This window comes from Dicentrarchus labrax, unplaced genomic scaffold, assembly GCF_905237075.1.
Source record: "Dicentrarchus labrax unplaced genomic scaffold, dlabrax2021, whole genome shotgun sequence".
In the NCBI taxonomy this organism is placed as follows: domain Eukaryota; kingdom Metazoa; phylum Chordata; class Actinopteri; family Moronidae; genus Dicentrarchus; species Dicentrarchus labrax.
In genome coordinates, this window is record NW_026136724.1 from 14,238,254 (window position 1) to 14,251,441 (window position 13,188).

Sequence of the window (13,188 nt, forward strand, 5' to 3'; positions counted from 1 at the left end):
TTCTTCTAATGGACGTGGAACGCTTGCTAAAAATTAAAAGCAGCCACCCTGTGATGTGTGTTTATTTGTGTGTAATTAGCCTATTCCCATCTTAGGTGTGGATGACGGAGCAGACATCCCCAGAGACATGGTGGTGGGAATCTACGAGAGAATACAACAGAGGGAGTTGCGCTCCAACGAAGACCACGTCACCTATGTCTCCAAGGTTGAGCAGTCCATCGTAGGCATGAAAACGGTGAGGACACGTTTGCTCTATACTTGTGAGGACGTTCACCATTTTCAATATCATTTTTAAGATCAATCCATTAATCTTATGGTTTATAAAATGTCAAAAAATAGTCCATCTCAGGTTAAAGGTTATGCCTTTAAATGTATTTTCTATTCAGCCCAAAACCTAAAGATATTCAGTTTAATATGATATAAAACACAGGTTGAAAATTGCATGATTATTTTGATCTTGATTTACTTATCAATTCTCCAATTAATCGTTGCAGCTCTTAACACAGCAGTCCTATAGTCTTCTTGGCTTGCTAGAATAGTAGACGGGGCAGGATTAATCACACAAAAACACAAATGATTACACACACGCCCTTTTTTCCAGCTCCATGCCAAGTCACTCACTCATTATTCAAGGCCTTATCACTATCACCTAGCCTTAGTAGCGTTAGCAGAGTACATTTATTAGCCATTAAATGTCTCATCAGCAGCGAGATCATTACCCTCAGGTCATTACTCCAGCTATTTACGTCATTAACCACTGCAATCATTAGACTCTTTTTTTAAAAAATGTTTAAGGTTAAAAGGCTTAGTCGGTGCACACGAGTAGCAGAATGTAAGTGGTTGAACCTGACGCTAGAATTTCTTTAGTTAAGAATCAACTTCATATGCTCAGAGACTTGTTGCTATTCTTTTCATTCAGTGAGACTATTTCTGTGGAAAGTTTCATGTGTTTTAGATTGTCAAAGACAGAGGCAGATGTATTTAGCTGGATAATAGACTGATTACTCTGATTCATGTGGGAATGTACTGTGTGTGCCCACTCATAACACTGAAAGGCTTTTTAAAATGCTTAAACAGTGCAGGGAATTCATTTTGAATCTTATCAGTGCACCAAGGCCTTTCAATCCTTTATTCATTAAATGTAGATATGTTTGTTTTTTCCTCCATGTACACTCTGAAACTCTGTGAAACTCTCTGAAATTTAAAAACATACCGCATCCACATATACAAATTATTTCAAAATTGCATTCTGGTTCGTGCAGATCCATTGAAACTGATTTCTTTTGTTAACATCACAGAAACACAAGTGGTTTGAGATTTTTAGTCATGCTATAGCAGCGGGGATCTAGGGATGGCAATGTTGTTCAGTCCACTACTTTGTGAGTAATATTATAACCCTTATACCTGCTTCGTATCAGGATGTTAGCTTTGTCATCGTGCATTTTATTATGTTAACATTAGAATTAAGAAAAGGAATTTGAAAATTAAATGAAAGACAAGTTCTTGCAAAACTAACGTAATTCCCATCAGCCTCAACTGCACGTTGTATTACTGCTAAATGGCAAATGTTAGCATGATAACATGCCAAACTGAGATGACTAAGAAGACATGATGTCATGGGGTTACGATTAAATATATTGTAATAAATCATGATACTGTAAGTATAAAGAACACACTATCATATTCATAAAGTCTGAGTTTAAAAAGGTTTACTGTTTTTATGCAACCAGAACAGCTGGATCGACATTTGTATTTTAGTCCCTGTAACATCCAACGCCATAGCTCTCAGTGTTTACAACACTGCTATCTAGCAGTTGGGGGTCTAAACACAAAAATCAGTACGCTGTTTTTGAGAATCAATACAAAATTAAAAAACGAAATATTGTGATACACTACTTTCTTACACCCCTAGTACCTGCCTCTTGTCCATCCACAATATGAACCAACCATTGAATGAATTTCACTATAAATGCACTTTTTAATTAGTTTAACATTTCAATCTCTGTCATATTCTGTTAACTTCAGAATGTCATTGGAACTCTGACATTAAAAGGATTGCTTCCATCTTTTTTTAAATTTTGGCTTTTGCCTTTAAGTGTCCCTCAGTGATGGATGAGTAGCCATAAGATGACAGAAGGAGTGTTGTCATAGCCAAAACAATGATGGATTGTTGTGACAGGAAGTGACTATTCCTGTCCTATGGGCGCCATCTGCCTTAAAAATAAAGACTTAGATAAAGTTTCTTCCTTATTAATACTATCACAGCAGGTGTCAGTGTCCCTGTAACGGGGTTTTAAAGATGTCTTATCTATTATGCTAAGAGGAAGTATCCCATATGAGAATGTATTTAATATAATTGGGTTCTCCATAATAGAGTTTGCTTGGTGTAAATATTTGATGACTTGATGAAAGTCATATAACAACTCTTCTCCAATGTAATGGAGTAGCTTTACATCCAACTGTATTCCTCCTCAAACACTGTTAAATTTTGCTTAAATATTTGATATGGAAAACATTTGTAGAATCGTTTTTCTTTAGGCATACAGTTCATTTGTTAAATCTATGACTAAACACTCTCCTGTCACACTGCTTCTTAACAATCCCATCATGAAAGGACTGCATTTCATTATTTATTTATTTATTTATTTATTCAAGCAAGAGGCATTTCAAGCTAATGATGTCTTTACATGTTTCTGACATTAGTGTAATGAGAAAGCAGCCTGGCTGTGGCCAGCTGGGCGGGAGTGTATACCCTGCAGTGGTGAGAGATGAGAGAGCAAGAGACAGAATCTCTGTGTGGACTCACTGCATTGCAAATAGTCCACAGGGAGCAGGGGGAATAAAAATTGGAAATGCACAGAGAGAAAACTGAACAGCGGCCGTGAATATTTGTGTTTTATCATGAAGAGGGGATCGACTCCACATCGACTGACAGTCACTTGGCTGCTGTTTGGATTGCCGTGATCCAACACAGAAAAAGCTGGATGAGACAAGTCAGAAAGACATGAGTGTGAAGGGGCGAGAACATGATTAGATCAGTCTCCGAAGGCATGAGCCATTGCTGTAGTGTAATCTGCTTAAACGGGGGAACAGCACTTAAGTCCAAGAGGAGAAGGCAAGCCCCAAGGGACACAACCACAGCCTTTTGTGAAAACTTTACATTAGACCTCCAAGTGTAGCGTTATCACCTTTGCTAATTCAATTTGGTCTAATATCACAGCTAATAACTAAACCACAATCACCTGAATGTACAGCTCCCCTCAGCTTTATGGAGCTTTATACTTTCAGCTCATTGTTTAGCTGTCCTGTCTGCAACTTTACTGTTTTGTTTCACTCTCAGTGCGGCATTTTTGGCAACAGCAGGCAGCTCTTTTCAGCAGAAGAGCTGGTACACCCCATCTGTTACAGTTAAGAATCCGTCAATAAACTCATATTAATCTATGAATAGGAAGAGTTCATTTGGCACATTTAATCTACCGCTCCATCAAAGAAACAAAACTGCCCGCAAATATGAGTTTGCATTGTTGTTATTACTTACACATGATACAGTGAGAAGAAATGTAATGGACACACTACAGGCATTTGCTTTTCAGATTAGGCAAGAAAATGCCTAAAATCTACCCCTGCAGTTATTCCCATGTTCTCCTCAGGGGAACACAGTAAAATATTCAGATAACCTTGACACAACACAGTCTTATCTGTTGCTCTAATTAATGTCTTAGGTCAGTCTTCATGTCACTAATTTATCTCAGTATACTGTATTTAATGGGTTTTTCCTTTATACTCCAGTCTTAGCTTTTAACCCCAATGAATAATGTGTGGAACTCCAGCCAAAAGTCATTTGTATTCAGTCTCAGTTTCTCTTCATCTCATCTGTCTCTTCATTTTGAATGGTTTTAAAGCCTCTCAGTCACCTAATCTGAGTGATTGAAGCTCTCCTTTTTACCTGGATGTCTGTTTCTGCCTTTCTCTGCAGGTTCTTTCTGTCCCTCACAGAAGGCTGGTGTGTTGTAGTCGACTTTTTGAGGTCACAGACGTCAACAAGGCCCAAAAACAGGCAGCACACCAGAGAGAAGTCTTCCTTTTCAATGATCTCATTGTGGTAAGTAAACGGGAAAAAAATAAATGTTGTTTACATGTGTACAGTTTCTTTTAAACTAGCCCTAAAATGTTTGTTTCTGCTGCACACAGTCGAAGATTTAAAGCTGCTTATTTTTTTGTGACAGCTGCAATGCACCATCACCTACTTCGCCTGTAAGGAGCTCCCTCTCTTCTTTTATGTTGTTTCATAACTCAGGACTCTCCGGCCATTTCTTTTAATAATAGATAGTAGCAAAAGCAGTGTAGCAGTGCACTCATAAGCAAAGATCGGTTCCCTGTAGTGCAGCTTTAAGGGCCAGTAATAAAGTTGTGTTTCACTGGCGCCACAGCGCAGATAAGTTGTGCATTTGGTCCAAAGTCGTGTAGATTAGAGTATTATCAAAGGTTTAATGTTTGGCGTAATTGATGTGCTCATTAGAAGCCACATATCTATCTAAAGTGTTTAACTACTCTCATAATTATGTCAAATGTTGATCTCATTCCAACAGAACACAGAAAAAGAAAAGCAGTATGGCCATTTCCCCCCCTCCTCCTCTTTCTGCTAAAGCAAAAAAGTAATTGGTAGCTGCAGGAAAAGGAGGTTAAAAGGCAGATTTTGAAGAAAGAGGCAAAAGGAGTTATCCCCCAACATCACAGTGGAATTCTGTTCATTTGGCACTAAAAGTTAGCTGTGCGATATATTCCAGTGAGATGTTTTCCCCTGACAGCTTTGAAAGCAGGGCAGAAATTGTCTTTGAAATTTTTTTTGTACAAAATTAAAGTGATGGGGACTTCTCTTTTGAAATTTGGCCCCCTGTTCTAGCAGCCTGAACATGTCGAGAAGTATTTAAAGTGCCAATGTGATGTATTGGTTTAATACGGCTCGCCTGGTAAATTATGCCCCACAGTAGTGCTGCAAAAACAGATTTGCCTCATCTTTCTCTATCTGGAAGGTCATTCAATGAAAAAAGCATACCATCTTTAATACATCCTGATTTAAGCTTGCCAAGGTGTTGTTTTTCATACAAATTAGAGCACTAGCTCAATCTTAAAACACTTTGAAGGTTGTAGTGTACATGAATATTGACTCTATCTGCTCTTTAAATGTACTTTAAACTATCAAACTGTTTGTTCTTTCTAAGCCATCTTTGAGGTGCTCTGTGATATGGAAATCTCAGTGACAGTCAAAAAGATTTCAGAAGTGCCCAGAACACTGAACAAACTAATTTAATGGGTTCTCGTGTCATTCAGAATTGTTACTAGAAGTCTGTTTTTTTGAACGTTTTCCCGTTGTCTGCAGATCTTGAAGCTTTGTCCAAAGAAGAAGAGTTCTGCAGCCTACACTTTCTGCAAAGCCATGGGCCTACTCGGCATGCAGTTTCACCTGTTTGAAAATGAATGTAAGTCAGAATGTTTTCACTGCAGTCAGCAGGCATGAAAAACATACACCACCATATAACAAACAATGCTTTGGGCTGGTAGGAAACAGGGAAAAGTACAGAAATAGGTTTCATTTTAAATTTTTATTGCTATCATTATGCTATACTACTTTTTGTCTATATTCATGATGGCAGAAATTCATCATCTTGGACTCGGTTGGTCACATAGAAAATGTTTAAAAACAGATAGCAGTCTCACATTAATCATGTTTTTGCATTTTTTAAAATGTAATTATACCAGCCCCTCCAGTCCACACTGCATGAAGAATTCCTAGCATATTTGAAATACCTCGCTAAGTTTATTGTGTCCATGAGAATATCTCCAAAAAGACTCCACAAATTGACTTTACAAATCTACATTTTGAGCCATTTTCACACCTCACAATCACAAATCTCTCGCCTGCACTTCTTGTGATTTAACTCATTACTTTTTGTCTCAACAACTAATTGTCCTCCCCAGACTACCCTCATGGCATCACCATCCTCTCACCTTTTGGCTCAGACAAGAAGCAGGTACTTAACTTCTGTGCCCAAAGTGCTGAGGAGCTGCTCAAGTTTATAGAAGACCTGAAGGAATCAATTGCAGAGGTGTCGGAGATGGAGCAGATACGCATCGAGTGTGAGTATCTCGCCTTATGAGATTTCTCCCTTGACAACACAGTCGGGGGGGGTTGGTTGTTCCCAGCATTGCTTATTGCACACGTTTTTGTGCCCATACTTGCCCATGTCCTCTAGGACCTTCCATACACCGTAGTACTACTTAAGAAAGCAGACATATTTATAATTATAAGGCTGATTCTGTGGCTGGAGGCTACCAAAATACATATGGGCAATTCATTACATCATGATGTCAAACCTATTCTCTATTGGGGCTAAATGCATGTACAGTATATTTGTGTTGTCCATCATGCTTGTGTGTATTCCTCCTGTGGCAATGCACCCAAGAACAAAAGAAGGGTCAACAGCCAATTACATTGTGGACTAAATCAATAATCTCAAATTTTGGGGAGTGAGAGACTACAGTGGATTCTTAGATACTCAATGTGTGAATCAATAGGTCCTCCGATAGTACAGATGAGTCAGAAACCATCCTTTGTTTTTATTATTTGCTAACTTGTAGTCAGCGTCCCCATTTGTGTAGGTGCAGAACGACTTTTGCATTTTGTTTCCTTTGGTGCACTGCAGCTGAAACAGGCTGCAGGAGGGCAGTAAATTGGAGGTGAAAAGAGGCCAGTTTTTCGAAAGGCAGCTAGGCATCAGAGTTGTTTGGGTGTGTGTGCATATGAAATTCTCCAGACAATAAGACATCCACATACTTAGACACACATGGAAAAACCTGAGTATCCCGTGCCTGGCTCCTGCCAGTGGGCATCAAAGAGAGCCTCCCTGCTGGGATTTGACGCAACTGCCTTACCCTTCACAGAGAGGGAGGGCCAGCAGCCCGGGGAGAGCAGGCAACAACATATGGAGACAGGCAGAGGTTGACAGAAGGAAGTTATTTCTCACTCTAAAATGGAGCTAGAGACAGCTACTGCATACAAAAACTCACATAAGCCAACTCACTCACACAAATAAGAAAACATACAAAGACAATACAGCAAGCACACACTTTCTCTCAAGATATAATACAGGAACATAACTTGGAGCAAGAATGATTGTCAAACACCACATTTTCTTTTCTCCTCTAAGTGCTTTATATTGTTGGCACATTAGTAAATATATGCCTGCGGTTGGCTCACTTATGTTTGGGCTTTCCCTCTTTGAGATAGGAAGGAGAAACCTGTGTTTGTTTATCTGGAGGTGCATTTTTTTCCCCTGCAAGTTTTAATGAAGGAAATTCATATTTGAATTGATCATTTTAATTCACTCCTACTCTCACACTAAACTTAAAAAAAAAAACACTCATTTCACAGCTACTGTTCAGTATTTCTTCTCTACAGTCAATATGCCTGCACTGTAGTAACATAACAGTAAGTTAGGTCAATTTCTCATTTTAAGTGCAAAATAGTACATATTAAATGTGAAAACTGCTAATTATAGGACAACGTTCACATTTTGGCCTGTTCAGATGACCTGCTAGGCACTGACTAAAAGTCTGTACTGTAGGTTACACTACCAATTAATTAGAAATGTACCAGTAAAACACTGTCTCTATTTTCCCTTGAATTATTCCCAAAATACGTAGTTATTTTCAGGAAACTTCTAAATTAATTCATGGGAAATTTTTAGGAACTGGTGAAAGTAAGTGTCACTGCTGTCTATTTATAGCTTAATCTGACCCCTTTTCGAGGAGATAAACTACAAAGCAGGACATTTTCTGTTTATTTTGTCAGATTTTTGTCACACTTGCACCAAAATGAATCGGAGGACATTGTGTTCTGCACCCTTAAGGTCTCACCTGGCAGTTTTGCGGTTCAGCATCAGAATTAGGATGCAGTGCAGTGTTAGAGACAAAACAACATTTAGTCATCATGATTGGAAATGACATGCAATTACCATCAAGTGTGAAGTTTAATTAGTGAGATGGAGAGTCGTGTTTTGAGCTTAGAGAAGAGAGTGGGAGGGGAAGGCAATAAGAGAATGCGGATGTGTGTGTATAATAAAGTAAAGTAGAAATAAGCTACCTACCTCTACCTGTGTCTACCTATTTTGCTTTCTGTCATGGTGATTATGATGATGATCATTTTTGTCTTCTGTTCTCTTCAGGGGAGCTGGAAAAGCAGCAGGGAGCCAAGACTCACTCTGTAAAAAACAACGGCACACAGCTAGAGCTGCGTGGCAAACAGGGCTCCCCATCAGGTGTGTGTGTGTGTGTGTGTGTGTGTGTGTGTGTGTGTGTGTGTGGAATGTGTGTGCACTGTCGCCTTTTAATTTCAAAACCCACTGCAGAGACCTTGCACTCAATTGCATTAATTTACCCGATGTAAAAATAAAGTTGAACTACTGCTGTTTTTATAAATTGAAAAACAGAAGAAATTGTAGGCCTATATTTAAAAAAAAAAAAGGAGGTCAGATCTGTTTGGATGCTTAGCATTAGAGGTTAGATTTATGCTTTATTGTTCGGATTTTCAATGTTACAAGAGAAGGCCTTGATGAAGACTCACTGATAAGCTTGGCATAGTTGCATAAAGCTATTTGGGGTAAGGAGTTTGGCTAGGTTTGCTGAAGAGTAACTAATAGAGAGCAGAACAGCCACTAATAAACTAAATTATGATATCTCTGAACCCCTATAACCTGACAAAATAATGGTAATGATCTATATGTATTGAACTAAAGCTATCTTAGCGCTCTACTGTAGGTAGGAAGCTAGTGGGACAGAAGTGCTAATGTTGGTTTCTGAAAGGCAATAAATGCATATCTAACCATCTATTCATCCTATATAAAAAAAAACTTCCCCTTGTAAACTAGAAATAATATGTTAAATATACTTTTACTTGTAATTATTTTGATTGAATCTGCATAGAGTTGCAAAGTGGAAGGACCTATGCTCGTTCCAGAAGTGAAGGACCCTTTAATTTTTCCAATAGACAATATTATGTGATTCACAGCTGGAGATTTTCTATGACGCAGTCCAAAATATCAACATCTGCATTCAAGTTCTTTCATAAAAAATAGGAGGCACAAGCTTGAAACATCCAATCACTGAGCCTCAATTTCTGTAATGTGTGACGCTAATGGCTAGCGGAAACTAAAGATTACAGTGTTGAGAAAACTGTTAAAGAAATCCATTCACTTAATTCTGGGCTCAGCTTTGGTTCTCTACCGTTTTGATATACACCTCTGACTGGATTCTCCATGGCAATGGCAGCTGAGATTCATGGGTATTGTAGGATTTAGAGCCGTCAGCCATGCCAAAACATGTTCCACAGAAACAATGTTGCAATAATTGAAATTGGGGGTCCTAACATACTGGCAAGCCTATATGATTGTTTCATTATCTAGGAGAATCCTCTGTTTCTATATTAAGCCATATGGAGGATATTGTTGAAAGGAAAAAAATAGATAAGAATACAGAATGGAAGAAACTGCATTTCTGGAACCAGCATCCCCTCCCCACTTTGCAACTCTAATAGCATATCATATTCAATGCACTTTAACAAATCTTAAATTCCTTATAATAAAAAAATCTAAACCTGTAGTAGAAGATAAAATGAATGTTTAACACAGAAATTTTGCTGCCACTTTTGTCTCTTTTCCCATCCCTCTGTCCCATCCCATGACCTCTGTCCAGGAAACCAGGAGATAGATGAAAGAAGTGGACACAATGCAGTAGAGGTAAGTGCTTAGTATAGGGCCATCTTCCAAACAAAAAGGTAAGTCAATACAGTGTGTCATTGTCAAACTATTGTAGGATGAGGATGTAGGACTAGTCATATCTTTAGGGCTAGAGGCGTCAAGCAGGAGTGGGTGAAGAGTGGATGAGAGAACGAGTGCTGCTGGGTAAAGTGCTGCGGGCATGTGAGGTAACCCAACCAAACGAAATATTAGATAAAAGGAATCCTTTGGCGTGCAAAAATTAAAGACGGTGGTTTGGGGAAATTAATAAAGTCATAGCAGTCAAAACAGAAAGCGCATCAGACTCAGTGGCTTGTAAGCCTAAGAAGGAGTAGGTTGTAATTAGTGTCACAAGGCAGAAATTGTGACTCCTGTAAGGCCTTTAAAGGAAAAAAAGAGAAAGCAGCTGTTGCTAAAAGTAGCTGGGGACATGTGCGCACTGTGTGTGTGTGTGTGTGTGTGTGTGTGTGTGTGTGTGTGTACGTACCCAAATTCAGCACAGAGACCTTAATTAACACAGTAACATGCAGGCGGATAAATTTAACGCTCATTTGACCTGGAGTCGTCACCTCCTCACCCCTTCCGGGACCTTCGGGGGAAACTTCTCGTGCGAACATTTCGTGCAAGCAAGAGAGCAAGCTGAACTACAGTACCCATGGGGCTTTGCAATTACCATCCTAGAGGCATCAGATGACCTTTCCTAGTCTGTTCCGTGGCAGCGGAGTTGAGGGCTGGAGCGAAAAGCCAAATACGCAGGGTCAATTTGACATTCAGTGGCTGTTTGATTCCTCACAGCTCACTGGTACACTGTGTTAGGCTGTAAATCTTTACTCAGGTGCTGGTTAGAGCAGAAGTAATTACATATACATCAAACTGAAAGGCTTCAGAGCTGTTTCATTTTCAAAGCTGTAAATGCCTGTAGAACGACAACAATTACAGCGGAGCAAACACGCACTCATTTCTGCTCAAGAGACATTTAAAGACATTAAAATGAAATGGCTTTTTTTTATTACGCAATGGAGTATCTGCTCATTTTATGCATACAAGCTCTCTCTCGCGCTTAATAGCCTTTGGGTTCTGATAATAGGGAGCTATGATCAGGTCAGTCTTCATGGTTGTCTGAGCTACCTTCACCAGCCGTCTTCCCCTCTACCGTGCAGCCTGCGGTAAATGTCAGCGGCTGGTGGGGAGCCGTTAGCTGTCGAAACACATTTATCTTGGAAACCAGAAGGGTCACCCAGACAATCTTGCTCATACTAGAGGCATGGGGATGGCAGAATCCCACGACTTATAATCAGAATTTGATAAGGAAGGTGTTGAGATTTGAACCGTCTCCCTCAGAGCAGTAACAATACACAAATCTGTGCTGAAGTTTCAGAGCGGCTAAAGATAGTCAGGGGTGTAATTTTCGTGTCACTATTTTTTGAAACGACGCCCTTGAAGACAGTCGCGGTAATGGACTGTGAAGTCAGCAGTGGCAGTGACATGGTGGAGCATATGTTTGAACAGAAGTGTGGTGGGGCTTTTGTTTTTGCAAACGCCGAAACCAAAGACAAAGAAAGCCATCATCACATAAAGGAAAGGCAAACAGAGGCTGTTTCAGTCATTGACTCTTTTATTCAGATCATTTTTAGAAGCTTAAAAGGACAAAGTGCTTAAAAGTGAATTAAAACCCCTAAATCAATAAAAAAATTGTCAATGATCGTTCCTTTAGTTGATGCATATGATAATCTCAGTCAGCTGTAAACAAAGAAAAACAAACTTGATTTTCATTGGTATGTCTCCTACAAATATACCACCTGATTCACATTCAGAGACGGTCAGCTTAAAGGAGTAGTTTGGGGAAATAGGATTATTCGCCTTCTTGCCGAGAGTTAGACGTGAACATCAATAAACTCACCACTCACCAGTCTGTCTGTCAAGTATGGAGCTAGAGGGAAAAACGGTATCCCAGCCCTGTCTATAGTTTAAAAATCCACTTACCAGCATCTCAGAATCTCTCTAATTAAAACTTTATAGAACAGAAATGTAAAAATTATGAAAGTTGTAATATGTGCTAAATCTTTTTATTGGCTAGATGCATTAACTTACTGAGAGCTGTGTTGGAAATCACTCCCCATACAGTATAGTGCACTATATGTGTTATTTGGACACTATATAGTAACTAGGGAGTGATTTCAGACAAAGTGGGAGTATTAAGTGTATATATGGGTATTTCAGTAATGTCTTTATTCAGAAGGGATCATGTAGTGCTGAATTTCAGCAACCAAACAACCCAACCTGTCCTTACCCAATGTAACAGTCAACATTTTACATTGAAGGACATTTTATAACAGCTTATTCTTCATACTGAAGAAATCCAACTTTTGAAAGACACCAGGAAGTCAAAGAAATCCTTCACTCTTTATCTAAAGTGCTTCAGAGCTCATTGATAATGTACTCTTAAGTATATGTGCTAAGTCGTCAAGGAGAAATAGTGCAAATGTTAATGGAGTTCTTTCACACAAGAGTTACAAAGGCTCCTGTAAGAGAATGAACACTGCTGCAAGCCCTTTCTTGCCTCAGATACTTTACATTAAAGGTCTATTATACTGCAGGTGAATTACTGTTGACCTTATGGCCACAGATGCCATTTTGAAGAGGTTTGGTGAGAAACACTATTCGGATTGACACTTACAGTAGATTAAAAGTTTATTTAAAACGAAGATGTAGGGTAAGTTAGCTACCTGAAAGAACCTAATAGCAGGATAAAACAATGTGTTAAAATCCAAATATGAGCTCCATGAAAAGTAAGGCTGTTGTTTTCTAACACAAAAACATGATGTAGGGTAAAACCAAAAAGCAAAAGTCATAAGTTTGGATACATTTAGTTATATACACCAATAATTTAACCTAACTTTCTTTAAGGTAACAAACACATGACAAATGTGTTAACTGCGTGCCTGCCATGTGCTGTGGTTGCATACTCAGATTGTGCTCATTCCATTATTTTGTATGAGGCTCCCCTATATTTTTGTTCAGGTGTATGCTTTTCAGAGAAGCGTAGTGTAAGGTGACATGGAAACAGGTTTCTTAGAGATATACAATAAAGGAAACAGAGGTAACAGAAAAACAGCTCTGAGAGCAGGTCAACAGGAAATAAAAAGTGTGACAATATAAATGTGACATAATGGAGGTTTGCATTCTGATGAGTGTTGCCTGTGGACGTCTGTGGTTGTCAGTCTGCTCACCTCCTCTCCTCCTCTTCTTCCACCTCTCCCTCTTCTTCGTATGACCTCCGTCTATGTTCTGGTTACCCCCCCCCCAAATCTCCTCGTGTCCGATGTCCCCATAGCGCCACACAGTGGTTTGGAAGGGAGACACAGGGGCCCTCAGTGTCCCCTTTGGAACCACC

General features: G+C 39.2%; 1 protein-coding gene across 4 annotated transcripts in view; it reads left to right on the plus strand.

Annotated features, from left to right (window-relative positions):
• iqsec3a (IQ motif and Sec7 domain ArfGEF 3a) overlaps window positions 1–13,188 on the plus strand; it is a 105,740-nt gene that overhangs the window by 88,627 nt on the left and 3,925 nt on the right. For all 4 annotated transcript variants that reach the window (XM_051391945.1, XM_051391944.1, XM_051391946.1 and 1 more), the window contains 6 exons: window positions 96–235; window positions 3,977–4,102; window positions 5,381–5,480; window positions 5,980–6,138; window positions 8,226–8,318; window positions 9,751–9,794. In XM_051391945.1, the coding sequence (XP_051247905.1) occupies window positions 96–235; window positions 3,977–4,102; window positions 5,381–5,480; window positions 5,980–6,138; window positions 8,226–8,318; window positions 9,751–9,794 (662 nt within the window). The remainder of the gene's footprint in view (window positions 1–95; window positions 236–3,976; window positions 4,103–5,380; window positions 5,481–5,979; window positions 6,139–8,225; window positions 8,319–9,750; window positions 9,795–13,188) is intronic.